At 37.0% G+C, this 22,565-nt stretch overlaps 1 protein-coding gene across 5 annotated transcripts in view; it reads right to left on the bottom strand.

The window, feature by feature from the left end:
* Nucleotides 1–1,820: 1,820 nt before the first annotated feature.
* Nucleotides 1,821–22,565, bottom strand: part of HEATR5A (HEAT repeat containing 5A) — a 91,184-nt gene continuing 70,439 nt past the window's right edge. For 3 of the 5 annotated variants that reach the window (XM_019754541.3, XM_019754543.3, XM_019754544.3), the window contains 10 exons: nt 22,383–22,562; nt 20,365–20,587; nt 17,972–18,220; nt 16,469–16,596; nt 14,978–15,125; nt 13,358–13,630; nt 11,444–11,668; nt 5,438–5,592; nt 3,611–3,824; nt 1,821–3,320 (listed from right to left, as the gene is read on the bottom strand). In XM_019754541.3, coding sequence (XP_019610100.3) covers nt 3,013–3,320; nt 3,611–3,824; nt 5,438–5,592; nt 11,444–11,668; nt 13,358–13,630; nt 14,978–15,125; nt 16,469–16,596; nt 17,972–18,220; nt 20,365–20,587; nt 22,383–22,562 — 2,103 coding nt within the window. In that variant the 3' untranslated portion in view covers nt 1,821–3,012. The remainder of the gene's footprint in view (nt 3,321–3,610; nt 3,825–5,437; nt 5,593–11,443; nt 11,669–13,357; nt 13,631–14,977; nt 15,126–16,468; nt 16,597–17,971; nt 18,221–20,364; nt 20,588–22,382; nt 22,563–22,565) is intronic. The other 2 variants (XM_088796900.1, XM_019754542.3) reach the window with 1 other exon arrangement.

The following is a 22,565-nucleotide window of genomic DNA, read 5'->3' as shown; positions in this document are numbered from 1 at the left end:
TGGAGCACCGAAAGAAGAGAAAAGCTATATGCCTTTATGGACTCGGGGCTGCCACAGCACTTTTTCTGTCTCCAGTATGGACCCTGGGATCTGAAATATGGGTTCAAATATCAGCAGTCACACCTTAATTTCCTTACCAGTAAGGACATATTTATTAATTCAATGTTGTATTAAACAAGTTTTATTGATGTATTTTTAAGAAGGCTACAGGATAGAGCCTAACTCAGTTCCTAATTCCATGACATTGGACACAGTATTTTTTCATAACTATTGACATTCATATAGCACCTTTAACCCAAACAATTCAGGACACCCTATCACTAAATGATGAGTAGAAATTTTAATGTTTAAAAACTGCTAATAAACAATTCAACTGAGTATAGTTTAAAGATCTTATTGGCTTTATTTAACGATTCATGCGTCAGGCAGCATCCCATCTGGCAGACAGAAAGGAGCTTTCAGGACCTAATCAAAATGAGAGACTTGTAGGCAGAAGGGAGTGGAGTTACTAGCAAAAAGCAGATTGGTTGTGGCAAAGTCACTTTCCTTTAGGGGACAGCAGGAGTCTATCGGGAAGATTACCTCACTAGTGATGATAAGACAATTCCTGACTGACTGATTTAAGATTCCATTTCTGGGAGAGACCACAACTATAATTAAATTTTTGTACGGTGACATGGAGTTTAGCATAAGTGACTCCATTGTGGGCCTGTTGTCTTGTTTATGATAGAACTAAAGGACACAATTAAAACATACAAAACGGGCTGGCCCGGTAGCTCAGGCGGTTGGAACTCCGTACTCCTAACTCCGAAGGCTGCTAGTTCGATTCCCACATGGGCCGGTGGTTCAATTCGAGTCTTGAAAGGGATGGTGGGCTCCGCCCTCTGCACTAAAGATTGAACATGGCACCTTGAGCTGAGCTGCCACTGAGCTCCCAGATGGTTTAGTTGATTGGAGCGTGTCCTCTCAACCACAAGGTTGCCGGTTCGACTCCCGCAGGGGATGGTGGGTTGCGCCCCCTGCAACTGTCAATGGCAACTGGACCTGGAGCTGAGCTGCGCCCTCCACAACTAAGACTGAAAGGACAACAACTTGACTTGGAAAAAAGTCCTGGAAGTACCCACTGTTCCCCAATAGAGTCCTGTTCCCCTTCCCCTATAAAAAAATCTTTAAAAACATATAAAACAATACAAAAGAGCCCAAAAATCTAATTAATAAATTATATCCGAAGAACAATCCATTCAAGCATCTGCCTTGGTGAAGGAGTAAATTACTGAGCTCAAATCCATTCCAAATCAATTCAAGTTTAAGTGCCTAGTTGATGCTACAGAGGCAGTTATAGAAGACAACATTTTTCCCTTTGAGGAGGCACAATCTCAGAAGGAGATAAGATAGTAAAATGCAACGTGATGTTCCATGCGTAGAGGAATGTATAACGTACTACAGCAACACTGATGAGGAAGCAGTTCAATTTGCTTGGCGTAAGAAGAGGGAAAGAACTGCAAAGGAGAGTTACCATGGTAAACTATGGTGACATTTAAACAAGGCCTAAAAGGAGTGGGAGTCTGCCAGGTAGAACACAGGAAGGAAGGGCATTCAGCTGAAGGAAACAATAAGTATAACACTCACATTCATAGAGACAATTAGGAAGACAGAGAATCCAAACCATTGCAAAGAATGCTCCATAGAAAGGGATTCTCTGAGCTAAAAGACCAAGTTAGAGAGCAGGGATATTATTTGCTGCATAGAATTGATTTTCTGGAATCTGTGAGATTAACTAGCCGTCTTTTGTGGTTAAATAATTTCAAATACAAGAACAATAAAGAAAATTAGCTTTATTTATGTAAATTAGAAAAATTGATTGTAGTACTTGTCAAATGTTTTCATTCTGAACAATTTACAAGAGTATTTATATACAAACATAATAAAATAGAGTACATCACATTGCTCTTGCTTGACTCAAAAGTCTTTTCTCGATTCTGAACATGCCCCTATCACTTTGATTTTAAATTTTTAACAGGGAAATGCTTTGTTTTGACATAGTGCTTGATTCAGAGTATAACAATTAAGTGGAAGGAGAGTCAGTGATCACCAAAAGTTAAAAAACGTTTTTTAACCAATATGACTATATTAGATTTTTTCTATATCAAAATATGTTTCATGTTAAAAAAACATACTTGTATTCGTTGATGATCTAAATTTGACATTTCTATAAACCCATAATTGATCTAAATATAGATATGAATCTATATTAAACTCATTGGTATTGAATGTTTGCCACAGATGAAAATGAACAAAACTGTTAGGAACCGAGGTAACAGAAAATCCATTTGAGAAATTGTAGATGCCCTATTCTATTTAAAATAAGTGAAAATTTCTATTTTCTGAACCCAATGCAAACAAAACCAAAACATGGTGAAAATCCACGATATTTATAGACACCCAAATCTTAAGTCACACTGTAGGGCTGTCATTATAATAATTTGTACTATTATAGTGAACAATTCTAAACCACATGTCCTAAATAGCTTTCCAATCATTTATGTTGTTTGAGAAATCCAAGAAAGTTTACTACAATTACTGAATAAGGCAGAATTTTAAATTAGCAGTGGGATATAAGATAAATGTAGATAGTTTATAATATGGTCAAAGCTATCTGTCATAGTATTAAGTATACCATGTGTGTATGGGCTGTCAAAGAAATTCATTTCATTTTTAAAGCAGCGGATTGTTTAATAAGTTCAGTTCTTTAGCACTTTCTTGAAATTCCTGGCAAGAATTTTGACAGAGTTCTGTGGTTTTATTAAATGGAAAAAAACCCCACAAAAATGTTAAGTTTGCTATTATTTTGAAAAGTCACAGCTATTTAAATGAAAACCATCAACACGACCTCCAAGTGCACTTGTATCTAAAATGTCACTTTTGTCCCCAAACTGTATTAAGGTGCTGACTAGCCAAAAAAAACCAACCAACCAACCAACAAACAAAAACAACAACAACAAAAAAAACCCATCAGAGGAAATTAGTCTTTAATTGGATGCTTGAATTCTTTCCAGGGTGCTTAGTGTGTTTAGAGGTTGGTATCCTGACTTTGACACTTTCTTGATTGCCCTTTATAGCAGCCTCAAGGCGGGTTTTCAGGGCTGGAGAGGAAGCCATTACACTTTTAAACACTGATGAATACTGAGGCCCAATGTGCATGAGATTTTGTAAAGCAAAGTCATGTAAATTTCTCATTATGGAAGTTGCTGATCCCAGAGCATTCTCATCCAAAAGGAAGGAAATGAGGATGGGCAGGAGACAGGCCACCAGCTGAGCGCCTGGAAGGTAAACAAATGATGTAAGCCCTAGGTTCAGGGATGAAAATGTTTATTATACAAAGTTGTAAACACACTTGATCTGCACACATTTTTCCCCACTTAAGGGGAAACCGATTCTTCCCATCGTTTCTTCCAAACTAATACTACTTGGGATTAATATAATACTTCCTTTCAATGAAAATGAAAATATAATGCTAAGTGATTAATTGAATGTTTTACGTTTTCAATAACACTAAATGACTGATTTGGGACAGATTATGATACAGTAGGAATTTAGGGCTGACACTTACGATGCTGCTCTTCAGCAACGGTTACCAGTGCTTCCAAGACCTTTACGCCTTCTTGAAAGACCTGAAACTCAGTAGTGTCTTCAGGTTTTCTCTTGTCTATTTCCTGTAGTTTTTCCACGATAGAGGATACTAAAGAGTAAATGTAAGGGTAGGAAACAGCTGGATTCGGATACTGAAAAATGGAAAGTAGGAGCTGATAGATCTTGATTTGTACCTAATCAGGTAAGAGACAAAAAGAGTATAAACTGTAAATATAAATTTAGATTTATATTAAATGTAGATTTTAATGTAAATTAAAAAAATAAATCTAAAATGCCCCTAAAAAGATGTTTAAATTTATTTCTAATTTATCTTTAATTTTGGAAGTCCAAGTGCTAACAGGTATTCAAACTTGCATGCTAACAACAGTGGTTGTGACAGTTTAGACTGGGAATGGAGGTGTGTGGGTGAGACAGGAAAGGAAAACTTACTTGCCTTCCTTATTGTACAGTTAATTTTTCTATTCTCGTTTCCATTTTCCCCTCATGTGCCCCTCTATAATCTATAAAACCAAAATTAAACCAAAACATACACACAAACTTGAAAAATAGTTTGGAGATTTCAGAGAATGTTTCAGACAAAAGTTACATATACAGTGGTACCTTGGTTTTCGAACATCTCCGTTGACGAACATTTCGGTTTACGAACGCTGTAAATTTTATGGATCTATGGTATCATTAGATAGTAAAATTCATGCTAAATTTGCAGTTTTAGGGGTAGATTTTAAAGATCTGGAATGGATTAATACATTTTGCATTACTTTCTGTGGGGAAACTGTACCTCGGTTTTTGAATGTTTCAGAACTCGAATGGTCTTCCGGAAAGGGTTACATTAGAAAACCAAGGTACCACTGTATTTGAAGTTCAAATGTCATGGTCTTAAGGAACTCTGGACTATATTAATTATGTGTCATTACATATCAGAGCCATCACTTTGAGACTGGTAAATAAAGCTCCTGCAATGTTATAGGCAACAGTAGGGCAGAAGAGCAGAAGGAGATAACTATACATCAAATACAGCAGGTCCTGGAAAAATACTGATGAGACACTTTAGGAACCTAACTCTTGTTTATATCAATTAACCTATGGTAAAACTGGTTTCTCTATACGTTCTTTTGCTTCAAGTTGCATAACCTATTGAAGATGTCAGTGAGGACTTACTGTATATAAATCATCCTTTATTCAATTCACTGTGATGCTATTTGGATGATGAAATTTTTCTGAGACAAAATCGGGTTCCTGTATTTTAGGAGTCATGTATGTATTTGTGATCGTGTGGTACAAACTCATTTTGTAGCACACAAAGAAACAGGAAATCAATCCTGCAAATGAAGGGACCATAAAACAATGGGATCAACTTGCGTGTACTGTTTTTGGAATGGGTCCCATTATTTCACAATCATATACTGAAGGCATGTGCTGGAGTCTTCCTTCCTTCTTTCTTTTTATTTATTTTTAAAGGAAATCCACTATATTAAGCTACAATGTATCTTACTAAATGTCCCTTGTAAAGTTCTAGAGACATACCAATTTTAAGATGTCCCTATTTCAAATATAGTTGTTGTTTTTTTAAACATTTTACCTTTCTCCAACTATACTCTATCCTCAGGGACAAATAATAAGACCATTATTATTTGGTTTTGTTACCCCAAGAATAGGAATTAATCCAAACCTAAAGAGAAAAATTTTAGTTGGATACTTGTTGGAGCCAACAAAAATCACAAAGAAAAGTTTTGCAAAAGCCTAAACATATTCGTATTTCAAACATCTCTCTGCTAAAGACACTTACCATGGGATCTTTTGTCTCAAGAGTAACTTTAAATTTCTCAATACAGCGCTTCTGAAGGCATGGGATGGTAGTTACTTCTGGACTGCTAGACAAAATAAACACTGTGATAGCTGTAAGCAGACTGATTTCATCAAGTTCTTGATGTGTTCCATCTACTAAAGAGAAAAATGACCTATGAAAAACAGGTCCTCAGACTGCCATATGTAGATTTATGTATCTCTGTGAAGCTGTCTCTAGTTTGGTAGAAACCGTATCTTTTGTGTACACAACAGTTACAGACAGTAAACGCTGACTGACTTTCAGAATCATGGCAAATGTTGTAGGTTTAAAAATGTGCATTGTAAGTAACTCTAGAGCCAAGAATTACCAAAAAAATCATAATCTTCAGTAAATACACATACACATTTACTAATATATATATACACACACACACACACACACACACACACACACACACACACAGTACTTAACACTTATAAGGTTATGAGGATTAAATGAAATAATCCATTAGAATAGCATGTTGTACGTACTACTCAATGTGTGTTGGCCAGTATATTACTATTTTTATTGTGGAGCAATACAGAAATGCTTGGACGATTGCTTTTTCTTCGTTAAGCTTAAAGTATTCATATTTTGATAATACATGTGTCAAGTAAAAATACTTTGCTACATATGCCATTTCTTAACAGTACAGAAAAATCAGAAAATAGCTGCATAGGCCACTGTGTGTGTGTGGGGCTAAATAAAAACCAAATAAACAAACTTTTCCTCCCAGCTTCTAAATTATTATAGCTGGGTTAATAATCAAATTAACGAGACAGATTAATAGGAGAAAATCAAACTTGAATACGTTCACATTAAGCATCAAAATTCCAAAGACAGCGAGACAAAATTGGGTATATATGTCATTTTGGACAAAAGAGAAAGGGGGGAATGGGATCTTAGATTTCAAAAGTGAGAATGGGCCATTTACAGGTAATTGAGGAAGAGGGAACATACAAGGCAGGTACATTTTTGCCAGGCAACCCAAAAACAATGATATGGGGTGGGGGTTGGTTTAGTATACAGACCCCTGCATGACTCCCCCATCTATCACACTCAATTCAGATTAGGCTGAGGTGAATATGTAACGATTTCTTTCCCGGAGTAGGTTTTTCCATTTGAATCTCTTTGGGGGAGACTGAGGGGAGCAGGTCAAAAGTTCTTTCTGAGTCTTAATAACCAAAAAATCAGTATCTCAAAAGGCAAAACTTTGGGTCCCTTTCACCACCAATCATTTGAAGGAATTTTCTATTAGATGTAATTCATTTTCCGAAGTCATGTTCTCATTAAATAATGTTAATGAATCTGCTGTGAAAGATCAACATTATTTGAAAATGAATGGCAAATTCAACTTATTAAATTGTGTAATAAATTGCTACTTATGAGAAAATGACATATATTATTTATATAAAATATATATTATATATGTGGGTGGGAGGGAGGAGAAGTTTTGGTTACATTCACTTAACAAATATTTAAGAAACATTTACACTCACTTTTCAAACTTCGTATTACCTTAACAAAGGCTTTATATATTAATTATTTTTTCTAAATTACTTTAAAATTAAAGAAGTATTAAACTGAAAAAAAAAAAAAAAAAGAAGAAACATTTACTATGTACCGGAACTCTTTTTGGCACTGATATATAAGTTAAAGAGAAAATGTACTACATACCAAGAAGTAAACAAAGAATTTAATTTCGGCTAATCGCAACGTCTAAGAATATAAAAAATATATTAAAATAATAGAAAGCAATCCAGGAGTTGCTATACTAGGTGGTCAGAGAAAGCTTTGAAAAGATTAGTATCTGAGCTGACACTTGAGAGGCAATAGCAATGAAAGAAAAATATTATGGATGAGTGATATTTATTTTATAAAAATAATTTGAATAATCTTATGGCAAAATAGGTACATGGTCAACATGTAAAATTATGACAGAACTATTATAAGCACTTCATATATATTCAGTATTTAATCCTCACAACAGCGCCATGGGGTATGTACTCTTATTTCCCCCATTTTACCAATGAGACTGAAGAACAGAAATTCAGTCATTTGCCCAAATCACACAATTCGTAAGGCACACAGTTTGATTCCAGAGAGCAAACTGTTAACCATCATGCTTGTACTACTTCCTACACAGTCAAGTTATTTTCAGTCATTTATAGCAACTTGAAACTACAACAGAGTCAGCTAGTCTGTTTAGGAAAAAAATGCCTTTTTATTCTCAGGAAGATAAAACTGTCCTGGATTCCTCCTCCCATTTCTTCTAAAATTCCCTTATAGTCACATCTTGCTTAACGACAGGGATACGTTCTGAGAAATGCATTGTTAGGTGATTCCATCGTTGTGGGAACATCACAGAATGCACATACACAAACCTAACCTCCTACTCACCCAAGCTATGTGGTGTGGCCTATTGCTCCTGGGGTGCAAACCTGGACAGCATGTTACTGTGCTGAATACTGTAGGCCACTAACACAATGGTATTTGTGTATTCCAAACAGAAAAGGTGCAGTAAAAATACAGTCTAAAAGTGCACACCCACTCATGAGAACTCAAGCGCACACATGGTGGGTGGGGAAGGCTGTGGAGGGAGGCAGCACCTTTGGAAGGAGAGCAGATATCAGGAGGAGGGAGAGAGGGAAGGAAGAAAAGGGGAGAGAAAGGGAGAACAGAGATCAAAAAGACCCAGAGAGATAAAGTGTGATACTAGAAATAAAAAAAGGGAGAGTGCGGAGTCTGAGAGAAGGAAGAGAGGAATAGGACTGGGAGGAAGGATAAAGAGAAAACAGAGGAAAGAGAAGTGAGTTTGTGCACGCGGGGCAGGCAAGGGTCGGTGTGGGGATGGGCTCTCGGCCCCCCCCCCCCCCACATCTGCTCCTCTTGCTCCCTTGCCAACGCCTGGCCCCAGTCTCTGGTGGACGGCATGCTGAGCCTCCTCGTGTATTTAAACCACCAGTAAATTCAACATCAGTCTGGTCCAGCCTTTTCTTTCAACACTGCAGACAAACTTGGTGCTTATATAATTAATTATAATCTTAGGGGCCACCACTGCCTATGTGGTCTGTCGTTGACTGAAATGTCGTTATGCAGTGCATGACTATGCCCTCTCTCTCTTTTTTTCAATTTCATTTTTCAATTACAGCCCATTTTCTTTTACTTAGGATGGATGTAAGGCTAGGATAGATGTCAAGTTCCCTTTGCATTAGGCCCATGGAGAGGCCTATGGGATACGAAAGTGGGGCTTCCTGCTAACAGCCAGAGACTGAAGCCTTTTGCCGATGGCCTTGAGTGAGTCATCTTGGAAATGGATCCTCCAGCTGCAGCTCTGGCCAATATCTGAACAGTAACCTCATGAGAGACCCTGAGCCAGAAACACCCAGCTATGTATGATGCTCCGAATTCCTGACCCATAACTATCAGATAACAAATGTTGTTTTAAGCCAGAGTTTTGGGAAAATTTGTTATGAAGCAAATGGCTTCCCCGTCATGACCAGCTCCTTCTTTAGTTTCTCTCAGTAGCTAGTCTAAATCCTCAGTCCTCACCTCATTCCCTGATACATAGCAAAAAACATCTTTGTGTGATGGCAGAGGCAAGCTCATAATCACTCACAACAAAAAATTATACCAACTACTTTCTCTCCTTATTCTTTTCTCCGCTCTCATTGGCAGAGATGAACTGTTCTAACATTCACTGTGAATGTTATTTCTTCCTGCCTAGAAAGGGATGTTGCTTCCCTTCCTAGTACTTCCAACTCCACCTCCATCTCTACCTTCTCTTCTCCCATAAGCACGAACTCACACTAGTCTCATCTTGGAGCCTATATGTCATCTTTCCCTTTCCTTAGCTCTTATTTGTACCTCAACACTGTTTTACACCGCTGACCACTCTCTCACCATTAAAACTCTTTCCTTTGGCTTCTGTGACAGCTTTCTTCTGAGTCGCCTCCCATCTTGCTTCATAAACTCAAGTTGGGTGATCTGAACCATCCCTATAGGTTGTACCGACATCTCTCAAATACACGTAATCTAAAATCATCTCCAGTCCAGACTGCTTTCTTGAACTCCAAACCTTTATTCTGTTCCACTTGATTATTCTATAGGCATTGAAAATTCAACTTCACTATATTCTCCTGAAAACGCTCACTTTAATATTTCTGTAAATGGCACTATGAGTGCTCAGGTCAGCCTACCCTTTCAACTCCTAGACCAAACCATCAGTCAATTCTGTGAGTACATGCGTAACATTTTAGTTTTCACTATTCTACTCTTCGTTATCCTTACTGCTACTATCTTATCTCCAAGAATCTTGCTTTCTTTTTTATACTGGAGTGATTCCTTACAAAGGCAAATCCCAAAACTTAAGATCCTGAAAACTCTTTAGTGATTCCACATGCATATTAAAAGCAGTTCAGATTACAGATCATGCCAAACCCTCCATAATCCGGCCTTACGTACCATTCAACTTCATCTTTCTCTACTAATCATCATTCACCACCCTCCTCTTCCCTTCAAACTGCCATTCTCTCATTTCCCTATTGGCTGTCCCCAAATGTATATACTAATTAGGTCTCCAGGTACTTGATCCAAATTTTGGGCCTGGAATCCCTATCTATGATGTTCGTGTGGAGAATGCCCTCTAATCTTTGAAGAAATTGACTCTTCGGGGAAGCCTCTTAGGGCAGATATAGAGATGTATCACTGAGATCCCCTTGGTGGAGGAAGGTGCTGCCCAGCTGTGGGAGTGTGGTCAGTTGTCAGCTCCTTCAAGGCTGGTCTTAGTTACAGAATTGCTTTGACTGAGATCACATCCTCCCTGGGCAGCCCACATCTACAGATAAAGGGCAGGCCATTTCTGTCCCTGGTGAGACATTCTGATGGGCAATCTTCAGCACTCTCAGGTTCACTGAGCTCTACTGGGGCCCACACTGCAGTCTGATTACTTTTGCCCAATACTGCTTTCTGCTATTCTCTTCACAGATCTGGATCCTTAATATAATAAATCTCTTTTCACCCAGACTCCAGAGAACCCTACTTGTGACACTGCCTGATTCACTCAAACAAAGCTGATTACTCTCATTTTCTGGTAGTCTCTTTTTTATTGTACTAAAGACAAAGTGATAATTAAGATTTTACTTCTGCCTTCAAGGAGTATCTTACATTATTAACCATATCCTACAGAAATTTATAGGCACTAGATTCCAAACTTTGGGTACAAAGGAGGTGGTCAATAAATGTTGAATTCAGTTGAAACCTTTTTACCATACGAAATCAAGTATGGTGAACTGTGACATTTATAAACAGAAAAAGAAAGTGGGGATAATTTGTAATTTGTCTAAAGACTTTTTACAATCACTATTAACATGTTGAAAATGAAAAGTATGTAACAAGAGTAAACAAATTTTAATGGATACTGAACATAATACTAGTTATCATTTATTGATATATGCCAGGTAATAAGCGAGATGCTTTTCATGTATTATGTTACTGCTCTAACAATTTCCTGCAATATAATATCCTTATTTTGTTCATGAGAAAACTAAGGCTCAGAGAAGTTGTGTAACTTGGTTAGTTAGTTAGCTAGTAAACTCTGGAGTGAGGATAAGAACCAGATCGATCTTATTTTATATTTATAATGCACAGTTTATGCACTTTTCAATATACTGTGCACATTAAAAAGTTCTCAGTCATGGATCATACTATATTTTTAAATTAACAAAATATTATATTTGAAGGTGTCTTACTGTCAACATACAGGCTGCTGGTCATTTATTTGTATTAAAAACACTAAAATGAGAACACAGATGTTTTTATCTACTTATATATATTCTCTAAAAACACATGCAGTAAACATGGTCCTTTCTAGGTGAGACTGCCAACCATGAAAATCATTCTCAAAAAAACTGTCCCTCTTGCTTTTTAAAACAAATTGCACAACTGCTTCCAAAGAGCTTTAATTACCTGGATCCCAACAGTCAAGAATTGTTGTTAAAGCACTACGGAGAAGGTCAGTCCACGCAGCATGGCTCTTTTCTGCTCTGGCCATGGGAGAAGACAAGATTCCTTTCAGAGCCTGCAGGGAAGCTGCAACTGTGGGAGATAACTGGCACCCAGGTAACCTCACAGCAGTTTCTCTGAGGACCCCAATGGTGAGGTACAAAATAGTAGGGAGAATGGAGATGCTTCCTGTAAGACAGTTTTGAAAACACTCTGTATTTCAGTTTATGTATACAGTTCCTAAAAAGAAATCATCAATGAGTAAGACAATGTCAAAGATTTCTAGTTTTTAAGATAACTTTTCATAAAAAATTATAACTGTTAAGATAATTTAAATGACTTAGATTTTAAAGATTGAATTATATTTTGGTATAATTGAGTATGTTAATTTACTGCTATAACCATTTCAAAGTGTACAGTTCAGTGGCGCTAAGTACATTCACGATAATGTACAACTACTACCACTGTCCATTTGAATTTATTTTATATTAAACTCTTTTTTTAAGGAACTCTATTTCAAGGAGTCTACTCAGTACAAAATATTAGTTTTTATGCCACTAAGGAGTTGAAAAGTCAGTTATTTATTTTTTTTCAGGAGGGCACAGCTCAGTGGCCCATGTGGGGATCGAACAGGTAACCTTGGTGTTGTTAGCACCACGCTCTAACCAACTGAGCTAATTAGCCACCCCCCAAAAGTCAGTTATGTTTAAAATGAAAGGGACTGAAGCTAAAATGGTGAATTTCATTTTCCCAAAGGCTATTCAACAAGACTTGTGTAGTATATTTTCACTCTAATCCTCTGCTAGTCATTCTTCCTGCCACTCTTGGTTTAAGGGAGTGTGAGAACAAGGAATACAGATTTTAATTCAAACTGAAGTTTAAAATCATGTTAAAAATAAGGTAGCACATAAATTGGTCAAGATACATTTAAGCAGAAACATGAGTACCTATCGTGCTCGGCTTCCTAGGGGATAAAATATTTCATTGGAAATAAGACATATGTCTGTGCGTGCACGTGTTTATCTTCTTCATATATACGATAATCAATACATATAATGCCTCTATATGACATCAAAAAACTAGTCTCTACATACAGAAGCAATACACACACATGTGTGTGTGTATACATATATATATATATAGATACTGAATACCAAAAAATGCTCAAGAATGAATAAATACCATCAACCTATTTAAAATACTGTCAACCATAAAAGAGTATATCTGTAGTACATGCTGTCTGTCTCTCTCTATATATGTAGGGAAGTCTCAAAGATGAGGTAGTCCTGGAATTGAACTTCAAAGGAAGGCAAAATTTTAAATAGGAGAGAAGGGATGGGGTCACTTCAGATCACACAACACCATGGCCAATAGCACAGAGCAGGGATGAGCATGAAGCCTCCTGGGTTTAAGATTTACACAGCAGGAATGAGGAGGTGGTGACTCAGCAGAGCCCTCTGGAGAGCCTTAAAATGCAATGGTGAAATGCTGTGAACTCCATTCCAAACAGAACTGGATACGATGACAAACTTCTGTCATCACTGAGGCAGGGAAAGTCCATTAGATACTGAATACCAAAAAATGCTCAAGAATGAATAAATACCATCGACCTGTTTAAAATACTGTCAACCATAAAAGAGTATATCTGTAGTACATGCTGTCTCCATATTTACTGTCACCCTTTTAGTAAAACACATTACCAGAATGTTATTCTACACATCATTGTAATGTTAATCTCTGAGGACTAATAACATTACCCAAACCTTGGGATGAGATTTGGTTTAATGAAAGAAAGATTAGCAACCATTATCTCCTTTATCTAATAAAACCATTTCTCTCCTTCCAGGTCAATTAAAACAACCACATACCACAGCATACCTTCAGGAGAGCATACTGCAGGAAGTTCAGAGAGGATAACTAATGCAGCCGAAACCAATTTACTTCCATCTTCTGACAGCATCTGTGGCTTTGTAGCTTTTACTCCTGGGCTACCTGTCAATTTAGGATTTAGTTCTGGAAGCTGTCTAACTAGAATGCACACACACAATTCCAATGTTGCAAAAACCAAAGATTTCCCAGGCACAAGTCCTCCTGTGTCCTTTCCCTCTCCGAACTCTGGCAGGGTTTCCTTTTCAGCAGCCCCATCATCAACTAAAAGACAGAAAGAATAGTGTTGAATAAATGCTTCATGTTTACTTTACTTCTGGTAGGTGGCAATTTAGTTCATTTCTGTTGTAGGCGACACATTTAAATGGCTAAAGACTTCGGTGTTAAAGGTTGAAAGAGAAAGCACTTATGAAGGCAAAAGCAGTTGTCATTATTATGACTTCCTATTGCAATTAATCAAAAGAAATCCTTAGTAACCCTCTTGGCCTTAAAAGTATTATCTGGTTAATTCCTTACTGTTAAAAATGTGACCCTGATAGCTAGAGCTCCAGCACTGACTTTGTGACCGTAAGATAGTAAGATAGGAACCGAGGTCCCTGATAGCTTCTTAAAGAAGCTGCCACACCAGCCTGGACTGCCTACCCCTGGACTTCTTTTAGGTGAGAGAATAAGTTCTTTTGTTTTATTTGCTTATTTAAGAAGGGCGCAGCTCACAGTGGCCCATGTGGGGATCAAACCGGCAACCTTGGTGTGATCAGCACCGCGCTCTTACCAACTGAGCTGACCGGCCTCCCCTAAGTCCTTTTGTTTTAAATCACTGTTCTATGTAGTCAAATGTAATCTTAAATGATAAACTCACCAATACCAAATCAGACTTGTAAACAAGCGATTTAAGGGCCGGCCCCGTGGCTCAGGCGGTTAGAGCTCCGTGCTCCTAACTCCGAAGGCTGCCGGTTCGATTCCCACATGGGCCAGTGGGCTCTCAACCACAAGGTTGCCAGTTCAATTCCTCGACTCCCGCAAGGGATGGTGGCCTGTGCACCCTGCAACTAGCAACGGCAACGGCAACTGGACCTGGAGCTGAGCTGCACCCTCCACAGCTAAGACTGAAAGAACAACAACTTGAAGCTGAACAGAACCTTCCACAACTAAGATTGAAAGGACAACAACTTGACTTGGAGAAAAGACCTGGAAATGCACACTGTTCCCCAATAAAGTCCTGTTCCCCTTCCCCAATAAAATCTTAAAAAAAAACAAAAACAAAAAAACAACAAGCGATTTAATCTCTCTGCAAAGCCTAAGTCATTAAAAAATTGTTAGTTCTTTCCATGTACATTGGTAAACACTTAAGCTAGTATAAGTAACTACCCAACCGGTATGAGGGATGTCCCCCCCACTTGCAGGGTTTGAAAATTCTTCTTTTCTCAAGGAATAGTAGTTTAGCTACTGACAACATCCAAGTTGACATGTAAAGGTGAATGGGAGGACTTAAAGCTGTACCTGGAGATGTTTCATTTGTGCTCCGTGTAATCGATTATGACAGACACATAGCAATACTTTAGAAAATAAGGACGCTGTGTGATTAATTTGGTATCATGGGTTAACATTCACCTTCTGCACTTCGTCTTTTCTCCTTCACGTGTTCTTGAGCTGCACAGATAATCTGTCTTACCACTTCAAGCGAAGCCAATTGAATGGAAGGTGATTCTCGGGTCAAAATTACTCGATGTAGTACATTCAATAACTCGATACCCAAGTCCTATCGTAGAAAACATTTAGGGGAGATTGTATTGGAAATCACATACTTTCTTTTTTAAAAATACCAATGCTAAATTCTATGACAAAATTCAGGAAAAGAGAATATAACAAATTGCTCACACACAAAAAAAGATGTTAGTGCAATAAAGTTATGTAACACTTGCTCCACTTTAAACCACCTACAGATTGGTTTTTGTCCAATCTTGTGGGAGACAGCACTGCGACAAAAGATCATTTTTACACAGGTCCTAAACTGGGAAAACACAAAAGGAAATTTCTAACACAAGATGAGAAATTTGGCTAAAAGAATACAGGACTGCCATGCAGATTCCCAGATTTATATTAAGGTTTTTTTAGTAATAACAAAGAATGATGGAGAAGTATGACATTAAAAGTGGAAAGTTAATAAGCATACAGTGGATATCTCACTAAAGAATAAAATACACTGGATAATTACTACTTCATTTTCCCTCTTTCTTTTCTATTGGTTACTCTAGTGGCTTTCATCTTCAAAAATAACAGAGTAAATCTACCCTTATACTTGTTTTAACATACAGAATAAACAAGCTCAAAAAGTTTAAAATTTATTCAAGTACAATCCAAGTCAGGTAGAAATCTGATTAACACTATAACATTAATATGGTAAATAACAATCCATATAGAGAGGAAATCATACCGTCCATGTTTCTTAACAATGATAAAAATTTAACACACTAGTAACATACGATGGCAGGATGCCTGCCTCAATGCACAGCTGCTCTTGGGAAAGCAGTTAAAGGAAGCGCTATACTCTGTACAGTGATCCTTTTACCATGGTCACATCTGGGTCAGATATTAGTGTCTGACTCCACCTACAGGCTAGCCATTAGTCTCTTAAAAAGACCTGGAGGGAGAACTCAGCCAACAGGAATATTTTGTAATAGACAGTAACTCCACGAACCAAGTAGATTCTCCCTTGGCGAAATGGAAGATACACATGTATATGAAGACCAGGGTGTACTGAAGCAGAAAGAGACAAAGAAGGAACATCACATGTAACTGGCTACTACTCGACAGCACAATATGGAACCTTCCCATCATTGTAAAAAGTCTGACTGAAGAGCTGCTATACAGAGTGGTTAGCTGGTGGCAGCAGAAGCAGAGATAGAACGCGGCAGTCAGAGGCCTGATTCCTCCTGGGTCAGCACAGTTGCTGATGGCATTCCAGTTCTGAGGCCTAGCTGTGCAGCTGTTTAGTTTTCTTTTGACTTCTCTGTTCACTCTCTGCTCGCTGTAGTAAACTGAACACGTTTCTGTTCCTGTTCCTTGAAATCTATAGAAGCCTAACAAAAAACAAGGAATCACCTGATCACTGCCAATTTTAGATCTGGGCCAAGGAACATCTAGAAGTGCCTGTAATGCATGTAAACAAGCAGTGATGCTTTCCATGGTTGCATCTGAGCGCAAGGAACACAGAAATTCCACACTGATTCCTACAGAAAGCAGAAAAAGAGAAGGAGGCTTCTTTGAAACTCTTAGTTTGTGAAGTTAAATAATTTTCCATTTTGATAAGACATATAAATAAGATTAGCAAAAATGTAATGCAAATAAGCCACCATGAATTTAGGACTCTAAACAATTAAATGAGAAGGCAAGTTTTTAAACTGTGTTTATCTATATGTACACAAAGAATAATCTCAATGAGGCTTGTGCACTATGTGTAGTTGCTATGAAAATTTAAAAATGCAAAAATTACAATAAAATTGTGCCAGAAAACTTAACATGAAGAGCTGCATAACTTTTTGTTGACTAAAATTTATTGAGTGATTATCATGTATCAGGCGCTGCACTTTACATGTATCATTTCATTTCATTCTCATAATACCTGAGAAGCTACTATTACGACTATCATAAGAGCTACTATCATTACCACTCTTTTTGAAAAAGGGAAATGAACACATAGAAATTAAGTAATTTAATCTGCTCAAGGTCAGTTACAATAGGGTACATCAAGAATTTGAACTGAGTTGGTTGAACTGTACAGCTTATGCTCGTAATAACTCTGCCATCCTTCATTCTATAAAAGTTTGTTTTTAAAAAGCTCTCATCTAAAGGCAAATGGAAAGGAAATTTTAATATAACCAAGGACATAGGAAATCTGGTCATGTCTGGCCTGGGAAGGAATAATAATAGAAGCTCCATGAACCATAAATCTTAATTCAATCATTTACCTTTAAAACCGGCACATTTCACTTAATTAGTAACTTCTTTATAGGCAATGAATGAACTAAGTAAAATATGAAAAACATTTATTCTAGAAACTCACTGGACCTTAGAAAGAAATCTCACTTTAAAAATGAAGTTCTAAGAAAGCCAAAAAAGGAGTTAAACTCCATAAATATGAAAAATCTCATTTATCTTTGACTTCAAACATTTGTTTGCAAATCTGTACCTTTGAGTATACTTTTCTTGAACCTTGCAATTCATGAGAAGGGGGGTGGGGTGGGGTGGGGACAATCCCCTCAGTATATTGGTTATTTTTTATATATGAGTCTATATACTACTGAGAAATTCAGAACAGCTTAGACACCACATGGATTTTTAAAAAATTCTGTGGAAAGGAATAGGCTTCTCTTGTAATTTCTCTAATTCATTCAAACTGATGCTGAAGCCAGCTTGTAATGGGATTCTAGACTTACCATGAGATTTGCAATTAAGAAAAATGTATACAAATTCACTCAATTATATCAAGGCTCTCACTAACACCTAACGCAGAATGAGGTAACAGTCACCAAGAACTGATAGGAAGTAAGGCACAATTCAAGAAAAACTCTGTAGGGCTGGAAGCTTGTGAGAGCTTTTACTGACCTAAAATAAGATGGAATCTATCAGTGTAGACATCCTCAGGGGACTTGACTGCAGCTCCTGATGAGGAACCCTGACACATGGAAGTGGGTGTTACAGGCCTTGAGAGGTTAGATGCTCCTTCATCTGGGTCAGCAACAACAAAGCCTGTGCTCGTGAGCCACAATGCTGTGGCATGGAGGATAAGTGCCCACGAGTTGTAATAATGCAATTTTGCATTTTCACTCGTCTCTGCTGTGTAGAAAGCACCGCCTACAAAAAAGGGGAAGAAACAGTTTCAGGAGGAATAAAAGATCAGATCACAGTACATTTTCTCTTTTCTCTGTTACTAGATATAGACCATGTCCATCATCCCCAAACTTCCTTTAACACCCTTTCCAGGCAGTCTCTAACACCCAGGACAACTACTTTCTGACTTCTATCAACACAGATTAGTTCTGCTTGTACTTGGACTTCATATAAATGGGAAAATATATAGTGTGCACTTGCTTGTGACTGAATTTTTGCTTAATAATGTTTTTGGAGATTCAGCCATGCTGCTATGTTATCAGTATTTTAAAGCTTTTATTTCTTATGGGAGTACAATCGTTGGGTCCACAGGGTTGATGTAACTTTATAATTTTATTAGAGATTTGCACGTTAATTCTTAAATTTTTATTTTTAATCATAACAAATTTAAAACAAATGTGTGTATTTAAACAAATACTGATACCCATTTACTTACCTCCAAGGTTAACATTAACATTCTGCCTTTCTTTTCTTTTCTTTTTTTTTAAGGAGGGCCCAGCTCATAGTGGCCCATGAGGGGATCGAACCAGCTACCTTGGTGCTATCAGAACCATGCTCTAATAACCAACTGACCTAACTGGCCACCCCCAACATTCTGCCTTTCTTAAATCTTAAGAAAAAACCCAAAACCTAATACTTTGTTACACCACTAATCCTTGCAGCTCCTTTTGTAACCACTTTCCTCAAGTCAGTGTGAATCACTCCCAAGTATGGTTTTACACTTTCACAATAGATGCTTGTATTCATAAATAATATATGCTAGGAGGGTTGGGGTGAGGTAGAAATAAGTAATGGGGGTCAAATATATGGTAATGGAAGGAGACTTGACTTTGGGTGGTGAACACAAAATGTAATATATAGATGATGTAGTACAGAACTGTAAACTTGAAACGTACATAATTTTATTAACGAGTCACCCCAATACATTTAATAAAATTAAAAGAAGAAAAAAGAAATTATTTTGTGCTTAAGTTTACTTAAAAGGCATGGTATTGTAGATATCCTTTTCAAATTTGCTTTTCTCCACCTAACATTATGTTTTTGAGATTTACGTAGGTTGGTTTATGTCTGTCATTCACTTTTGGTGATAAATTATGTCAATAAATCAGTTTATTTCCATTTTTATGCTATTGAAAAGTACAATAAACACTGTACATTGAAACGAATTAAAAAAAGAATCCTCAGGGGGAAAAAAACACTCTATATACCTCTTTGTGTATATGTAATTCCAATTAAAATTCTAGTAAATTTGACCAGATGATCCTAAATTTCATATCACAGAGGAAAAAAAGAAAAAAAGCAGCCATTTTGGAATAAAATAAAGAGTGGCTACCAAATACCCAATCCATAAAATGTGGTTTTAATAGTGATTATAAAATTAGATCCTTATCTCCATTCCACACACACAAAATAAATTCTAGTTAACTAACCTCCAACATGTAAAAAGCAAAACTTGTAAAGCTTATAGGTAATTCTGATCTTAAGTATAAAAATGTATGAGGTATTATACAAACATGAACCATAAATGACTGATTATATCAATTTTAAAAAGGTAAAAGAAAGAACAAGCCTCAGACTGGGAGAAGATATCTAAGATATGGAACCACAAAAGGATATTAAAAAGACAGAAAAGATTAACAAATGAGTAAGAATATGACAAATACCAAGTAGAAAATGGGCAAAGATTATGACTAGGTGATTTATGGAAGAAACTTAAACAGTGCATAAACCTATGAAAAAAAGATTCTCAATCAAGGAAATAAAACAATGAAATACTACTTTGTGCCCATCAGATTGGCAAAAAATTAAGTACGATACCCTAAAATGATGGGAAGATGTAGTGAAACAGAAATGTGTCGGTGGGCACATAAATCGGTATAACCACTTTGGAGAGCAATGCTGCAGTGTCTGGGGTGTAATGTGCAGCCTCATGATCTAGCCAATCATAACATGTAGTGTATTACTACCCCTTTAATTACAGCTCTAAAATCTATGAATAAAAATGATTCTGCGGAAAACATTTCAGATAAACATTACCTGCTAAAGGAAAAGTGTTGAAAAGTTACCCGCACCGTAGGAATTATGTAAATTTTTATTTACCCCCTTACCTTCAACAGGAAGTTGGGAGGCAAATTCTGAAGGCAAAGTTAAGAGAGCAAAATCCTGAAGCGCAGCTAGCCAGAGCCTGCTCAGGGTAGCCAGGTCTGTGTGGACCAGATCCCGCAGCCCATCTGATGAGTGCGACCCATTTCTAACACTCTCTTCTGAACAGGTGGTAGTCTTCAAAGGTTGTCTATGGTTTTTGTGTCTTTCTACAGCAATTATGTAGACCTGTTAAAGGTGAATTTGTCAGCAGCAAGAACAGTTCTTGAAAAGGTGCTGTAATGTTTTTATCTTGCTGAGGAGGCAGACTAACTGGGGTAGAAAGATCCAAAAGGGTTATCTTCAATGAGATCCATTAGGGATAACTAATACTTGGCATATATGTTGCCACTCTGCACTTTCACAACCATGACACCTGTCACTAAATGATCTCAGCACTCTTTCTCACTAAGCCTTGGCAGGGTCTTATAATCCATCTCAACCTACAGTTTCAAGTGAACTGCAATAAGCCGAAACATTGAAGATATTTTCTTTCTAAGTTTCTACTAAGTAACTACAAAAAGTTTACACATGTTGACTTAATGTGGACTCTTTATAGGACTATAGGATGTTCAAGTATTCAACACAGTACATAACATGTAGTGTATTACTACCCCTTTAACTACAGCTCTAAAATCCAATAAGCTCTGAAAGAATCTAAATTTGTGGGAAACTAATCTGGTGGCAAAACTGAATTTATGGGAGACTAAATTCAGTTAGTTTCCAGTCCAGACAAAGAAGGAACATCCCATGTAACTAGCTACTACTGGACAGCACAATATGGAACGAAGCTTCCCATATTGTGCTGTTTATCCAACACTCTGAATATTCAAACATTTTACATACTAATGTGTTTGATCATAAACTCCATGGTATTGTCCCAGACTTCCTGAATAAATACATGGAATATGCACTGCATTAATTTTTGAGAATCCCCCAAATTCTGAATTCCAAATATCTGGCGCCAAGGATGGCAGATAGCGGACTATGGACCTCGTTTATGCTGAACCTGCTGCTCAGTCATTATCTTTACCGAGGAGAGACAGGAGGAGGTAATGGCCTTAAACAAGAGCACAGAGATTCACATTATTATAAAAAACACTATATAAGCAGATAAATTTTTTGTAAAATAGGTTACAGAGATTATAGACTTTGTTTACTCTACTGAAAGCATATGTTTAAAGGCATAGAGTTCACTGTTAAAGATAGATCCAGTTTATTTAACCGAGGCAGAACTAGTTCCTAACCAAGATCTGTCAATCCTAAATAATGGGAAAAGAAAAGAGAGATTATACAATCTTCAGGTTTTAATTAGTGCTACTGGAGGAAATCCTTTTTTACACATTGTTAACTCTCTCAGTTGCAATCTGAAATTATATGTCTTCATTAAAATGATATATGAACCCAGACTGACCCAGTTTGGTAACTGATACAGCTGGATGATGGGTGTAAGTTGTTTCATTATACTATTGTATCTACCTGCATATCTGCTTGAACATTTCCATAGTAAATTAAAAAAAGATATAGCTTTATTCCTGATTAGAAAAGTAACTAATGAAGTTAAGCATTTTCCTATAAGATTTCTTTAATCTTAGAAAAGAAATGATTACTGTTTAATATTCAAAAGTCTCTATAAAGGAACATACAAAAAAATGGAAGTATGTGCTATAGAGTTGATAGAACATACAAGCACACCCACATTTCTAGTAACTCAGATTTCAATAAAAATTGGTTTCCATTGGCTATTATAAAGTCTCTCTGGCTCAAGACTGCCTCTGCTTAAAGCAGCCGATAAGACAATAGAGAACACTTTAGAATGCTTGGCCAAAATATCAATTAACATATAAATGAATCACATGTTCAAAGTATTTTGTTAACCTTAAAGGTGGACTTATTTATGTTTTGAAAACTTAATTTCAGTTTATGGCCCAAAGTGTTTATTAACAACTTCCAAAATTCCAGCTATAAATTGAAAAGTACTAACCTCTGCCCAGGCTTTTAGCACAGCTAAGATCTCCATGGTAGAAGCACTTTCATTATATAAGTGACTAAGAGCTTCTTTTCCAGCCTGTATTTTTGTTAATGATGAAACAAGCAACTGATGAACTCTTCGGAGATCATTAAGGTCACTTACAACTCCACTTGCTATCCAGGCACTGCAAACCTG

The sequence above is a fragment of the Rhinolophus sinicus genome, chromosome 3, assembly GCF_057876585.1.
Source record: "Rhinolophus sinicus isolate RSI-liver-muscle chromosome 3, RSI-T2T, whole genome shotgun sequence".
NCBI lineage: Eukaryota > Metazoa > Chordata > Mammalia > Chiroptera > Rhinolophidae > Rhinolophus > Rhinolophus sinicus.
Note: the sequence above shows the minus strand (reverse complement) of the source record. Positions and strands in the feature narration are given on the sequence as shown.